The sequence below is a fragment of the Carassius auratus genome, unplaced genomic scaffold, assembly GCF_003368295.1.
Source record: "Carassius auratus strain Wakin unplaced genomic scaffold, ASM336829v1 scaf_tig00009837, whole genome shotgun sequence".
In the NCBI taxonomy this organism is placed as follows: domain Eukaryota; kingdom Metazoa; phylum Chordata; class Actinopteri; order Cypriniformes; family Cyprinidae; genus Carassius; species Carassius auratus.
Genome location: NW_020524077.1, coordinates 65,666 through 81,004, shown reverse-complemented (window position 1 = coordinate 81,004; position 15,339 = coordinate 65,666). Strand labels below are relative to the sequence as shown.

At 36.5% G+C, this 15,339-nt stretch overlaps 1 protein-coding gene and 1 pseudogene across 2 annotated transcripts; one reads left to right on the top strand and one right to left on the bottom strand.

Moving 5' to 3' along the window:
* Positions 1-11,196, bottom strand: part of LOC113072662 (nesprin-1-like) — a 33,957-nt pseudogene extending 22,761 nt beyond the window's left edge.
* Positions 11,197-12,928: 1,732 nt separating this feature from the next.
* On the top strand, positions 12,929-15,297 carry LOC113072666 (myc target protein 1 homolog). 2 transcript variants are annotated; one of them, XR_003280327.1, is made up of 3 exons: positions 12,929-13,049; positions 13,437-14,021; positions 14,771-15,297. XR_003280327.1 is itself a non-coding variant. In XM_026245639.1 (2 exons), exons 1-2 carry the CDS (start codon positions 12,977-12,979, stop codon positions 13,946-13,948), a joined length of 585 nt encoding a protein of 194 aa, XP_026101424.1. In that variant the 5' UTR covers positions 12,929-12,976; the 3' UTR covers positions 13,949-14,499. The 2 variants fall into 2 exon arrangements, 1 of the variants encoding a protein (XP_026101424.1); XM_026245639.1 differs by lacking the exon at positions 14,771-15,297 and having other exon boundaries at positions 13,437-14,499.
* The last annotated feature ends 42 nt before the right edge of the window (positions 15,298-15,339 follow it).

Here is a 15,339-nt window from a genome sequence, read left to right as displayed (position 1 = left end):
ATTGGTGTAATTTTGTGTTTTGATGTCTTAGAGAAAGTATGGGGGACTATTATAAAAATGTATTCTGATTTTCTTTATAGAAAACAACTGATTATTGATAAATGGTTATTTGTAGATATGATAAAATGATATAATTATATCCTAACTTGACTCTTAATCACAGCATCTGAAATCAGTGGACACACACTTCAAAGACCTCAGGAGCGAAACATGTTTCTTCCCACTGAGAATTGTTCCAGTCCCTCTCGACGGCCATCTGCACATACCTACAGTGTCCAAATCTTCCCAGAATTTGTCAGGATCCTGCCCTGACAGTCCTGTCTATATTGTCTCCGTTCCATGTTTCTTTGTTTGTGTCTAAGCACATGGTTCTGTCTTTGTTTGTGTCTGCCAAAAACTTTTTTCCTTTCTTTTAAACTAGACAAAACTAAAGACCAAAAAGGATATAAGTAAATAGATAAGAGATCAAAAATAATGATCAAGCTCAAAGGGATAAATTCTGGGCCAAGAGACAAGTAAACACCAAAAACAAACCAGCAGAGACACAAGGAAAGAGAACCCAGTATATAGAGCAGTACACATGAGGATCAGGTGAAAACAATCAAGCAGACAAGGGCTAAACAAGGGGGCGTGACCAGGAGTAACAAGGAGGTGGGACAAGAGGAGCACGTGGCAGACATGAACAAAGACAGAACCATGTGCTTAGAAACAAAAATAACAAAGAAACATGGAACAGAGACAACGTGGACAGGACTGTCAGGGCAGGATCCTGACAGAATTACCCTGGTCTCCATAAACAGATTCAGTCTGTATTTCCAAATAATTTAAGAAAGTCTCAGTCGAGTTAAAGTGCTTTCACTTGTCAGACATACTGTAAACGTCTGTCCACTGCTGCTACATATTACAGTTTTTCTCAGTCACTTTGGTGCTTTTTCCAAATCAGAAATGAAATTCTTAAAACTACTTGTACAACCTCCCCATCATCTACTCATTTATACACATCATAAAACCAGATTCTCATTCTTTTGAACAAGTTGCGATTGCTTTTGTTCATTCATGCAATTGATTATGCACATTTATCTGCGGTTTCCTACATTATCAGTTGCTAATGTCAAGTTGCTCAAAATGTTTTACATAGTATTCTGTGCAATAGTCTTACCGCTCAAAACATCTAGTCTTTAGTTCATCGTATAAGCCATTAAATGCAAAATGGTTAATCTAGTTGTCATAAACAGCACACTTTTTTATTTTAATTTTTACACATTATTATTAGACTTTTTGTCAGTTTGACATGAACTGTATGTTATGAAATATATGGCATACATAAGCATATGGCATACTGTTCAATACAGTAACTGTCATCCAAAATGTTGCCACAGTTTACATCAGAACATCCCTCCAGAGTACACTGTTATATTGACAACATGACTAAGCAATTTGTCTTATCCGTAAACTATGACACAAGGACTTGTCATTCTGATGGCACTGACATGTTCATTGACACAGATATTTATTTTTGAGAGATGAACTAAGGATTTTGAGCAAGAGACTGGCTTATTAAGGTGATCCATGGTGTTTTGCCATTTGTACGAGTTGTTTTGAGAAATGCACTTACTGTTTTGCAAATCTCAAGGATGATTTGAGAAATGTACCAAAGCAACTGAAAAAACTGTAACAAATAAGACATGACTTAGAGGAAGTTCTGGTGTCACTGCAGATTTTTCAGATTCAAAAGCAGACAGGTCATTTTAAAAAATCCTTCAACTTTCCTAAAAAGGATCATATCATACGGTTTTAGTAGTTTATTGTTGTTTCTGAGGTCAAAATAAATTATAATTTCAATACATGACATAAATATACTGTACATACATGCATACACAGACATATACATACAGTAAATATATATGAAAAGACTTATTTGAAAGCCACATAAGAAAACATGTTTTGGTATATCATAACTATGAGATAAAACGTTTGAATTATGGAATATAAATTCATAATTGTGACATAACATTTCTAATTTTGTAGAAATGTCAAACTAAACTTCAAAATGATCAGCCTTTCCTAAGATATAATTATATTCCAATAAGTATTTTTATAGTATGACTTTTTTCATAAATTAAAATTATGACATAAAAGTTACAATTATGAGATAAAAAGTCCTAATTGTGAAATAAAAAGTTACAATTACGAGATTAAACGATTACTTGTGGAAAGGTCAAATTAGATTTATACTATACTATACTATAAAACATTCATTCTCAACCTTTCTGAAGGCATAAGTACATCCTAAATACATCACAATTTTTAATGTCATATTTTTTTTTTTTTGCTATAATTTTTTTGCTATAATTATGACATACATAATATCAATGTTTTACATAATAATTATGACGTTTTATGTCAATTTCAACTTAATTATGGCAAAAAAGTCAGCTTTACATCATAACTTTTTTCATGTCAGTTTCAACTTTATTATTTCTTATTTATGTCATTACTTTTTTGCCATAATTATGATTTACCAAAGCATGTTTGGCTTCCATATATCTCACACATCACAACTTCATTTCAGAAATTCAGAGCACATTTTCATAGATCCTTTCATGCTCAGCCTGCTAACACAAGATCACCCACTCATCTTGGCCATCACAACACAGCATTCATTTTCCAAGCACACAGCACAAACACACTTTTTATTAGAGTATTATAGCATTACGCCCCCTCATTCACTGTTTACTGTCCTGCACAACGATCAGCCTTTAATCATCTGAGCTTTACTCGTTTACACAGATATTTGCCCTTTAGAGTTATTATGATATGAGGCTACAAAGCAAATCTCAAGAACCATTCACTGTTCATGGATGATGGGTCAGAAAGACAGGAAGACAGTAACACAGCCATCACTGCTTGAGACACTGGTGTAATTCCAACAGCATTATATACTATATACTGTAGTTAGTACTTAAATGTCACTGCTTTAAAAAGCAAGTGTCATTTAGGTTTAAAGAAAGACAAAACATGTACAATTTACACAAAAACAAGTTTGCTAGGTTTTACATGATTAACTTGTATAGTACATAACAGTTCAAAGTTTGGATTCTGAAAGATTTTTTAGGTATTTTGAAAAACATTTAACTAAAGCTGCTTTTTGTTGATCACAAATACAGTAAAAATAGTAATATTGTGAAGTATTATTACAATTTCAAATAACTGTTTTCTATTTTAATAATTTATTACATTGATGACAAAGCTGAATTTTTACCAGCCATTACAGTCTTCAGCTTACAACAAAACAATTTTTGTTTTTATCAATTTAATGTTTCCTTACTGAAAACAGTATTAATTCTTAAAACAACAGGAAAAAAAAAAAAAAATGTTAAACCAAACTTTTGAACAATAGTGTAGCTACTGTTCAAAATAAAGATTGTGGTTTTCAATTTGACAAAAACTTCACAGATCTACTTAAAATCAGTGCCACACCAGTTTATTGAAACTCATAGCAAAAAACTGCTCAGAAAAATAAATGCAAAAGTTTTTCCAGCACAAAAGACACTTGATATTTGCTGTATAATGCATTAACAATCAAGCATTTTTTTAGTGTCCCAGTAGTGTATTGGGTCACTGTTGTTGTTTTGTAATCAGTGTAAATAATACTACAAGCTAAAAAAAAACAGCAAAACATCTTACCTTGGCCAAGTGTGAATTAATCCACTTTGTGAAAGTTCTTTTCTGCACTGCCTCCTGTTCATCTGCAAAAGAGAGAAGCACAATAATCGCATAAATGAGCAGATATGTTTTACATTTCAATATCCAGTGAGATATTATGTTTTCCTGTCTTCTTCATTCTGCTCACAGTCATCTTGGCTCACCTGGTTATTTTTCATATTTGTGAGAAATAAATGCAAGAGGATTTACTACTGAATACTGTACATTTTCATTACTGAGAGAGGGGATATTCACCAGCACAGGAGAGCTGAGAGTCCACACGTGGCATGAGCAAAAACATCGACATCATATCAGAAACATGTGCCAATATTCCCATTATTACACATATACTCTCAGCATAAACAACATAAATGCAGATCTATAACAAAAACACACGGATATGCTCAGAATGTCTATGTATGTGCAATCCACAAGCTCTCAAGGACATACAGTATATGAGTGTTGCTGAGCATTGCTATTTGGCTGCTAGTATGTTCTGAGTTGCTAACAGGCTGTTTCTATGGATTAGCATTGCTAGCACGTTTTGAGTAGATGAAATACTGTTACTATTGATTTGCAAAATATTCTGCATGCAAGGCCAGGCCGCTGCTATGTAGCCATAAAGAAGTTCTAAAGTGGTTGCTAATATGTGCTGGGTGGTTTCTACATAGTTTTAAGGATGTTCTGAGTTGTTCCTAGGGTGTTGTGGGTGTTGCTAGGTGGTGTCCACCCCAAGTTTCTATAATATATTTTTTCCGATTTTTTTAATTGTTTGCAAAAGTTTAATACGGTAACTCCTTAATACTTTCCAAAACATTAACCCCAAGTATGAGCAAAAGCACTAATGATGCTTGACTTCACAAACAGCAGTAATGAAAGTTTGTGACATCTGTTCACACAATATACAAATCTTGCAGAGCATTTTTAAACATAGATAAGGTCATTCAGGTCACCAACAAACACCCACCAGACATATTTATGCGTGATAGTAATATTCACAACAGACAGCATCCTATGTTTGCATGCAGGTTCTAATGCAATGCACAGGGCATGTATAGGAAGCATTCATGTACTGCAGCTCACATGGCATGCCGGTGCAGCCTTAAGCACACCACAGCCGTCATAATCCAACATGCGCAACTGTAAAGAGGTTCACATCAGCACTCGTGTGCAGCCGTGACCTGTGCCAACACAGTGATTACCTCTCCTGAGGAGGAAGACGAGGAAGACCTCAACTGGCCAATAATGTCTAGTGAGCCGTATGACCCAGAGACACGTCACTGCATATCTGGATCATGCATCTGTTTCACCTACATTCAGTGGAGCACAGACTACAGGTAAATCTGAGCTAGTGGCTCCCACGCTGTCAGATGAGAGATGTCGATGTCCCACTTACCACGGAGATACTGAAAGAATCCCGTCACCAGATTCAGAGATGTGGTCTTTTTCATAGCTACGTCCTTAAAGTGGGCCATTGTGCACCCTGCATTCTCTCCTTTTCTTTCTATCCTTCATGAGTGAAAGTGCACATGTATTATCCAGGAAGGAAAACCAGATGAACTATCCCTTATTTCCTCTGGGAAGCAGAACAGAGCAGGCGGAGGAGCTTTCCGTGTGAAAACACAGCGCAACTGAGCACTGGAGGATGAAACCTCCTCCTCCTCCTCCTCCTCCTGTTGTCTCTCTCTCTCTCTCTCCTTCACTGTGGATAGGCTGCTAATCGAGGGCAGTTTTTAGGATCCAGGCGACTTCCTGTTGTTGGTGGAGCTGGTAGGTCATGCTGGTGTGGATGCTCTGTTCAGGGCTGTTCTAGTTCTAATAGCATCCCACAGCTGCAGCAATACAATCCAGCTATGGCACTGATCGGCCAATCAGCACGCGGGGGGCTATGATGTCATCGGGCAGCTGGTGCTATCCTGATTTATATGGGAGGGTGGGGGTAAATACTCGTGCTACACTGCTTGAACTCCACCGGGCCTCCACTACAAGCACCGCAGACACCCTAATGCAGGAATGGCTTAACAAATAATCAGATTCATTGCAGTCCAGAATGCTACACAACAAAGGACTTATGACACGACAAAGTTACTCTGGGTTTAAATGTGTTTGCATGTCTAAGTAAGAAAGAAAGCAAACAGAAAGTGACCATTTTTGTCTTCACTGATATTTTAGTACATATTTATGGCATTATTGTGTGCAATTAATTTATTAAAAATTATTATGGATGTTTGATGTTTTATGGGTTAATACTTTTTTAATTATTTTATCACCATTACTATTTAAACTATTTAATGCAGCCTTGTTGCACTTTTTTGAATGGCAGTACATCAAAAGTGTATAAGTCAAATCAAGCTGTTTTACATTTAATATTCTGTTTCACTCAGAAATCCTTTAAAGTGTTTTAATTTTGTGCGCGTCCATGGCAAAAATAATTTATGTCATGAATTTAATTATACTGAATAACATGCATTACTTGCAAATGTCTACAAGGCAACTGTGAACCAACTACACTCAAAGTATTGAATCATTTCTGTCACAGCCAGTGCATCTGCCACCTGCTATGGTGCAGTCAGTGACTCTATTATTCCTGACCATCACCCACAGAATGAGCTCCAAACAAAACCAATCCACCACACCACATATTTATATGCATCCTGATATATATTTAGCTGTACAATAATTATTAGACCATCTTATAACCAGAAATGGACATGCCCAGAGTTAAGTCTTGATCTTTCAGGCATGCATGGATTTGTGTTGTCTTGTTTAATAAAACATGCTTTATTAAACTACTTAATTCAATCTCATGTTTTGGTGCGTTGAAATATAAGTGCATTTACAAAATATAACTGTTCTTTCACAAATCCACTTCTCTCACCGCTCACTCACTGTGGCATAGTTCCGGTATTTATATCTTAAAAAGCCTTTTGTGTTAAAGATGGAGGAATGTACCTTAAAACTGTTTCCGTCCCAGAAGTTAATGTAATCAGTGAAATAAGTGCTACTCCCATCACATGCTCATCTAATGAGTCACGATTTGTTTTTTATCAGTAAACAGGGTTAAAGCTCAGAGATCTTTAAAACAGATTAAAAAGACCTGACATTGTGTGGATTAGAATATGGTAAGAAAAGCCAGTGTATTTATTAGAGATAGAGATAGAGATAGAGATAGAGATAGAGATAGAGATAGAGATAGAGATAGAGATAGAGATAGAGATAGAGATAGAGATAGAGATAGACATAGACACAGCTAGACATAGATACAGCTAGACATAGATACAGATAGACATAGATACAGATAGACATAGATACAGATAGACATAGATACAGATAGACAGACAGACAGACAGACAGACAGACAGACATAGATACAGACAGACATACATAGATACAGACAGATAGACAGACAGACAGACATAGATACAGACAGACATACATAGATACAGACAGACAGACAGACAGACATAGATACAGACAGACAGACATAGATACAGACAGACATACATAGATACAGACAGACAGACAGACAGACAGACATAGATACAGACAGACATACATAGATACAGACAGACAGACAGACATAGATACAGACAGACAGACAGACAGACAGACAGACATAGATACAGACAGACAGACAGACAGACAGACAGACAGACATAGATACAGACAGACAGACAGACAGACAGACATAGATACAGAGAGACAGACAGACATAGATACAGACAGACAGACAGACAGACAGACATAGATACAGACAGACAGACAGACAGACATAGATACAGACAGACAGACAGACTGATAGACAGACAGACACAAACCACTCTTGCAGTTTCAGGGGAGAAATACAAAAACTGATTTTGTTTATTAGGCAGAACAAGTGAAAAAATAAACATTGAAGTACTGCCATCTAGTGTCATTTTAAAAAACATTCTGTGACTATGGCCTGCATCCTGATTCAAGCTAGTTTGATCAACATATAAATGTATTTATATATATATCGCTTAATACAATACAGATCATTTGAAAGAAGCTTTACAGTGATAAACAATGATCAATGATGCAAACAGAACTCATTAGTTAGCTCTAATAGATCAATTAACACTTCCTGTTACAGTTCCTGATATAATACCAACTGTTTTTCATCAGACATGTGTCTAAAGGAAATGGCTGCTGTTTAAAAATCATTCGTGCCAATGAAAGGAAGATGGCAAACGGTTTTACCACAGACTGTGAACAGGCATGCGCCAGTCACAAAGGAGGAGGAAACCTAAAGAAATGATTCTGAAAACAGTAACCACAGACCTGTCGCATAAACCACATGTCTCCTTATTCGCTGTTAATGTGCCTTGGTATCTAGCACACGCCTTTTCTGACATGCCTTCAATGCATAACACATTTGACCACATGCATGAACACACCTTACATATAATATGTTCAAATTAACCCAAACTGCACCTCAGAAACTCAACATGCACCATAAATCCTATTTACATTAAATGTGAGCGATGTTTGCTGGTGTAAAATGTACTGCTTCTTTACTAGGGAGTTCTGGATGATTTCTAGGGTGTTGTTATTCAACTGCTAATTTGTGAGTTGTATATGTTGCTGGGTTAGTTGGGTACTGTTTCAACTAATTAAACAGATGACCTACACTAAAGCTGAAAATGCATGAACAACTTGAAATTTTTGGCGGTAAAAACAGAAGTGCAAGTTATCACGGATATGTAATTTCCTTCCTGATGTGTTTGAATGCTAAGTTCCTCTATGTAGCTTAATGCTTCTTGTTTCATCTTGAAGACTACATGAGCATGTGGGCATTGCCATGGTGATCAGAAATAAACATGAATTCTCTGCAAGGAAGTAGCACAATGTCCTCTACAGGTTAGATAGGAAATGCATTTGAATGGGTGCATATGCCACTCACTTTTATTCTTAAACTCCTTTAACTATTTATAAAGATTGCTTTTCATGAGTTTTTAAGGACAATACTGTGAGTTTTTGTAGGCTACAGTGAATACGAATCCTCCATTACTATGTTACTTCCTAGCCTCATTACACATTGTTTATCAGTGCATGTTCTTTTAAAATAGAAAATCTTGTTTTTCAAGCCCTCCTCCACAAACACCTGCCGTATATACAGACACTGTTTATCATGCAATCCAATCCTACATTTTCAGTCAAAATATCATATCAAAGAAAAGATGAGTTTCAAATGAATTCAATTACATAAAAAAAAATATATATTATTTTTTTTGTACAAATTGAATAGTAATCACTTGTCAGAGCTAGTCACCTGCTTGCTTATGTATATTATTGTGTTACCCAGCCTGCCTAGACAAGACCTGGTTATTAATTTTAAAAGGAAGCTTTTATTATTGCTCTTTCTATATATTTCTGCTCTATTTGCTGTCGAAAAAAGCAATTGAAATCATTCTTAAATCAATTACCGGGCAGAAAATGTAATCAGCCTGATGCTGTTATTACTCTTCCATGAAAGCCCAGAGAGAAACATCTCGGATAAACACTCTGAAACATCTCTCACTGTGCTCGACCAACGGGTTGCCATCAAACCATTTTTTAAATCTATGTAAAGGGACAGATGAATGAGATGAAAGAATAAATACAGCTCATTTGTGACCAGTTTTTATAGATGTGCCTCATCCACTGCCAAGTAACAGCCATCAGTCAATAAGAATGGACACACGATGCAAGGGAGTCCAAATATTGATCTGTTCCATCTTCCAAGGACAGGACATCTTCCAAAGAGGTGTCAGGTTCTACCTGTCCCCATACACACCTACTACGTATAACGTCCCTGTCCAACTCTGACACAAAAACACTGAACAATATGGGCATCAAGCATATCGGTCAGTCTAAGTGCTTTATTACAATGTCTTATGTTATATGGACATCCAAAACCTAGTATTATAGTAATTTATAATATTTACAATTAGCCTTTATGTGTAATATCTCTTTGCTTTTGTAATTTTTAAATTAAATTTTTAAATTATGTTATTTCAGCTTTATTTCCATTAATTATACAGACATGAGGGTGAATAAGCGATAAATAATTTTTGGGTGAACTGTCCCTTTAAGTATGATGGATAATATTGAAGCTGGACAGAAAAACAGGTGGATTATGGAAACATTTTGCGATCAGCATGAGCCCTTCATCATAACGTCATCTCTCACTCCCAGAAGGGCAATCATCGTTTCTGTGTTTTTCTTTTGGGTGGTTTTATATTTTCCCTCAAAACATTTAAACCATTCCTGCCACCTTAAAAACATGACCCATAATGTTGGGAAGCACCATATCAGCAGCATTGTGTCTTAACACATCCACCGTTTGATATGACGTTAACTAAAACATAAACAAAGTAGATATCATCCGTGCAAAAAGGTCAAACAAAAGTATTCAATACATGGCAACACAAGTGTTAGAAATGGGCCTTTGTCAAGGACAACTTCCTTAAAAACAAAAACAATGATGACCTTCACAGGCTAAACTATTTTAAAAGCAAATCTAATCTCCAAAGATTCTTTCATCATTTTTCTTTGTGAAAAAGCAACAGCCATTACTAGAGCAACTTAACAATACAGCTCTTTGTAGTTGGATTACATGGCTTCTGTGCTATTTTACAGAAATAGGTCCAGGGGAAGTTGTGGCCTAATGGTTGTGGGTTTGAGTCTCGGGCCGGCAATACCATGACTGAGGTGCCCTTGTGTGCCCTCACTGCTGTGTGTGTGTGTGCACTTTGGAAGGGTTAAATCCAGAGCACAAATTCTGAGTATGGGTCACCATACTTGGCTGTCTGTCATGTCACTTTCACTCAACTAAATGACCAATTTAGTTCAGCACCAAGCTGACAAAATTAGGTCCAAAGAAATGTGCAGAAAGCAACACGACACAGATAGATCCTCTATTTCTGGTTAGAGAAAAACAGCGTTTCCTCAAGCACAAAGCCAGTCAATTCAAGCCATCAGCTGTTAAACCAATGTGTCCGCAAGCCATCGTAATGAAAGTACATGATTCCCTCGGACATTTCTATGTTTGCAACAATGGCATAAGAGCAACATGAGTTGCATATGATGTCGACATTAGTTTAGAGATAAATGGACGGACACACACAGGCATTATGTAAAGCATCAATATTGATTTCTGAACTGGGTATGTGTCTTGTGGTGCATTTGTGCAACAAGAGGCATCCGGCAAACTCTTGGTGTGAAGGCACTGAATCAGCTAAATTCTTCCTGACCCAAAGAGCCAGAGGACGGTTGTGGGAGGTAAAGAACAGAAAGACAGCATCACCTACCTTGCAGCCTCTGCATCACATTCATAATGTCCTTGCTGGACCGTCCGAAAGGGCTGAGGGAAGCCATGGTCCCTCTCTACAGTCCTGTGCTCCTCTGACACCGGATCACTCATGCAGTCAGCACAGCAGAATGCAGATATTGCACTAAAGGGCATCCCCATCTGCCCCTCCTACAACTCTCTCTTCCTCTTGCTGCCTCTCTCTCTCTCTCTCTTTCTCTCACTCATGCTCTCTGATGCAGGAACTCCTGGAGCTCGATGTGGCCCAATAGAAAAGCAGGTTTCATACACAGTAGATGCTCACCCAAGTAGTCGACCAATCAGAAGTCCTCTTCTATCTACAGTCAGTGAACCGAGAAGGAAAAGTAACAGCATGGGTGTCAGGCAGAACAAACTCACACTGTAAAAACATATTTAGATGAGGAAACATATATAAAATAACAGGTTTAAATCAATATGTTTGCACAAACCAAATCAACTGTAGTAATTTTAGTTCTGTTGCCTAAACTTAAACTCATTTCAGTTAGCTAATATGTGTAATGTTATGTCAGCTTTATTTCTATTACCAACACCTATTTTTAATAGCTTAAATATAGAAGAAATTATAAAGTCATTAAGACATGAGGGTGAATAAATGGTAACAGAATTTCCATTTTTGGGTGAACTATCCCTTTAAAGGTGGATTTGTTGATGAAGCACAAACAAAATCAGCACTATTTAAAGTACTGTATGCACACTGTAGTCATGTTGAACATGCATGTTTGCACACACACCAGGCCCCTTCTACGTCACTTAAATTGCTATTATTTATTTATTATTAGCATTTTCTTTCCATGTGTAATAATCATAATATATGGATTTACTGACTGATTGCTATTATATGGAACCTGAGTTATAAGAGCGCATCCTTAATTAAAGAAGCCTTTGCCCACCAGGGATAACATTTCATCTTCATTGTGCATTGCACATGAAATGCATGATATAATTGCACGTGTATTAATCAGTCAAATGTATGCATGTTAAAATACATCTGCAGTCAAAAGCATGCAAACAGTAATTAACCGTAATTACACGGCGGAAATTTCAAAGAAAAGCAGCACCGATTTATCAGACTATATTTTAGTTTGTTTGTACAGTTGTCAATCTGTAGCGCGTGCATTACTGTCAGCAGATGACGCTTCATTTCCCGCAGCGCTCTCGTGTCTCACGTGATGATGGTGAAACTGTTACACTTGTTGCTATGGATACCTTTAAACAATGTTGCAAGGCCGTGCTACTTCAAGAGACATTTACCGCCATCTATCTGTGATGAAGGGAAAACTCAATGAAAGAAAACGGATAGATAGATAGATAGATATCCTTCTATTGTTTTAGGAAAAAAAATGTCCTTCACATAAATATTTGCAAGAACCAGTAGGCCACACCAAGAGGTTTTTATTAGCTGGGAATTCATACCCTCTCCCTGTTTCTTCTGAGATACATACTTTTAGTTAGATTGCTTTAAAGTGGGTTTTTGTAAAAATATTATTTGGTTCTATGTTCATGAAACATACTGTACAGTGATAAGCCTGAAGGTATTTCATTTTCATTTTCTTTTGGGAACTGTGTCAAATCGAAACTTCAGAAAGGTATTGTTCGTTTTTTTTATCTCCACTCAGTCTCAAAACAAATCTACACAAGAACATTTAAAGTGCAGAAAGGTCTGGTGCCAGTCGGTGTATTATAATATACATGGGTGAAGAAGCCATTGTGTCCATTGAAACAAAGGAAACGATGGAAGAGGAAACAGCCCGTTTCCTCTGGATTTCTGTCCTGGACAGATAAGCCTAGTACTTGCTAGAGGCAGGAAGAGTGACGACAAAATATTCCTTCATGCAAACAAATAAAGTGCCATATTCCCTGAGTATCACAGTGAACAGTTCCTGTGGGCTTGGAGTGAGAGTTTGTCTGCATGATCACATGCTACTGCTAACTATTATGGCTTCAAATGAAACTTATGTGATTTGGGAAATACTTAAACCTATTGATGTTGGTAAGAATTGCTGTGCATTTGTTTAACTGTCTTGCTTGAGTTGCCTCAGTGTACATTTTATTTTTAGACCTATATAAACTCTTTGCAAATATGAATATGATAATGCAATTCAATTTCATACTGATTTGTAAGAATGTAACTCTTAAAAAATAATTTTCTGTTTTTATGTATGTATTTTTTTATTATTATTAAACAGCATTGTTTATTTGTGGCATGCTTTTAATAAATCAATTATAAGAAATTGCTAGAAACTATTTTCCCTCAGAAATTGCTTGAAATTTCACAGTTAATTAAGAAATGTAATTGTTCAATTATTCAATATGTATTTAATTTTTATTTATTAAATTTTATATTGTATGCTTACATTTGAATAACCTTTCCATCCAGAGAAGCTCATCCTGGCGTTCTCCTTGTCGATATTAATTGGTCTGCTCATCGGGATCTTGATTTTCCTCCTCCTTACATGGATGTCAAGACGGAGAGCTTCGGTCAGGATCGCCGGAGGTCAAAACCAATCATCAGAATCCAGGGGCTCACGTAACCAGCACTGCCACCTCAGACACTACAAGAGTCACGGCTTCGACAAGAACAGCGAATCTGTGGGAAGAGTGGTTTTAAACCTTCACAGACAGACTTCTGTAGACCCCAATGAGCTGCTGGGTAGAAGCCCCAGCTTCCAGAACTCCACGTTTCGGCTGCCAAAAAAAAAGTCTAACAAGACTGGTGATCAAACAGAGGATGAAAGCCGAACTGCATCACTTCCTAACAACACAGATCCATTTAGTGCAGAACCAGCGGAGTCCTTCTGGCTGGGGAAGGGCAGTCTAAGAGGTTTTCTACCCAGACAGACTCCACCACCTGCTTATGACAGTGTCATCCACATCTCTCAAGACTCCTGAACCTGACTGCACTGTGATAAGAGATAAAGGACTTGCAAAGCATCGTATATAAATCCCAAAACACGGATTAAAGGTGACAAATAGGAAAAAATATAACTGAAAGCCTTGCTCTGATTTGACAGGATCTGATTTATGCTGTACTAACACTCATTTGCATTACTTTCATTGGTAACACTGGTAACACACTATTAGTATGGTGCGTTAACTCACATTTACAAACAATAAGCAATACATTTAATAGTAATTATTAATTACAACTGTTCATTGTTAGATCATGTGCCCTCTGGATTTTATGCATTAACATAACATTTATGCATTAAGCAGACACCTTTATCCAAAGTTCCTTACAAAGGTGGAACAAGGAATTCGTCAAAAAGTCAACAATACACAATGACAAGCTTATCAGATAACTAGGATGTATAAGCAAATGCTTTAATTAACATTAACTAAGATTAATAATTGCAGTCTATAAGTATTTTTCATTGTTAGTTCAATGTATCTAATCAATGTTAACAAAGTAAACCTTATTGGGACCTTATTGATCCTGAACTGATATTTGTGATATGTATTTTCTATTCAACAAAGTATCTAACAATCTTGGTCAAAGTGGCACATGGGTGCATAATATTATGTACTTTGAAACAGTCTAGACCACTGAATGATTGCATTGTTCATATAACAGTGAGTGAATGAAAGAATATTATATGCCTTTTGTGTATTATCTAAAGTAAATCATACACGCACTATAGGAACAGCTGAAAATACAGCAGAAGACCTCCTGGGAATCTTTTCAATATGGTATTGTTCTCTTTCCATTTCCAGAGATGAAAGTGAAGTATCTCTCCTGAGTCTTTCTGCAGTCTGTCCGGGAAAAAAAGCTCCTAGGTGCTGGTAAATCTCCTTTTAATAGAAAACAACATTTAAAACAGTATATACACTGAAACACAGAAAAAGCTAATTAGTACAACAGATGAGATTTTAAAAAATGTAGTGATAACAAACTTACTGTGAGCTCCGAGGTAAATCTGCGCTTTGGAGAGAGCAAATGAAGCAAAAGAGGACAGTAATTGATACTCTTAAATACACTCAATTATTTTCTTTAAGCTTGGGTATAAAAACCAGCCGGTTATCAGCAATTTTTTTTACTGGCAAATATACACTGGCAGGAACTGAGATGAAAGCCTATATTCAAGATTCAAGATTTGTATTTATTACACACATGGTTATATGGAGAGCACATGAACAGCAGTGAAATGTAAGTCAGATCTGCTCCATGGAAAGTGCAATTATTAAAGAATACAAACACAAGAAAAATTACACAAAATAATAAGGTATGGAAAAAGTTAAATAATAATAAAAAAAAAGAATAAAATAAAAAGCTTATCAAATAA

What these genes read in the sequence shown, in the direction of transcription:
- LOC113072666 (XM_026245639.1), top strand. Translation starts at nt 12,977, where the DNA reads ATGCTACTGCTAACTATTATGGCTTCAAATGAAACTTATGTGATTTGG. An exon ending in ACTTAAACCTATTGATGTTG is followed by an intron (nt 13,050 to 13,436) that starts GTAAGAATTGCT and finishes CTTTCCATCCAG; the next exon opens with AGAAGCTCATCCTGGCGTTC.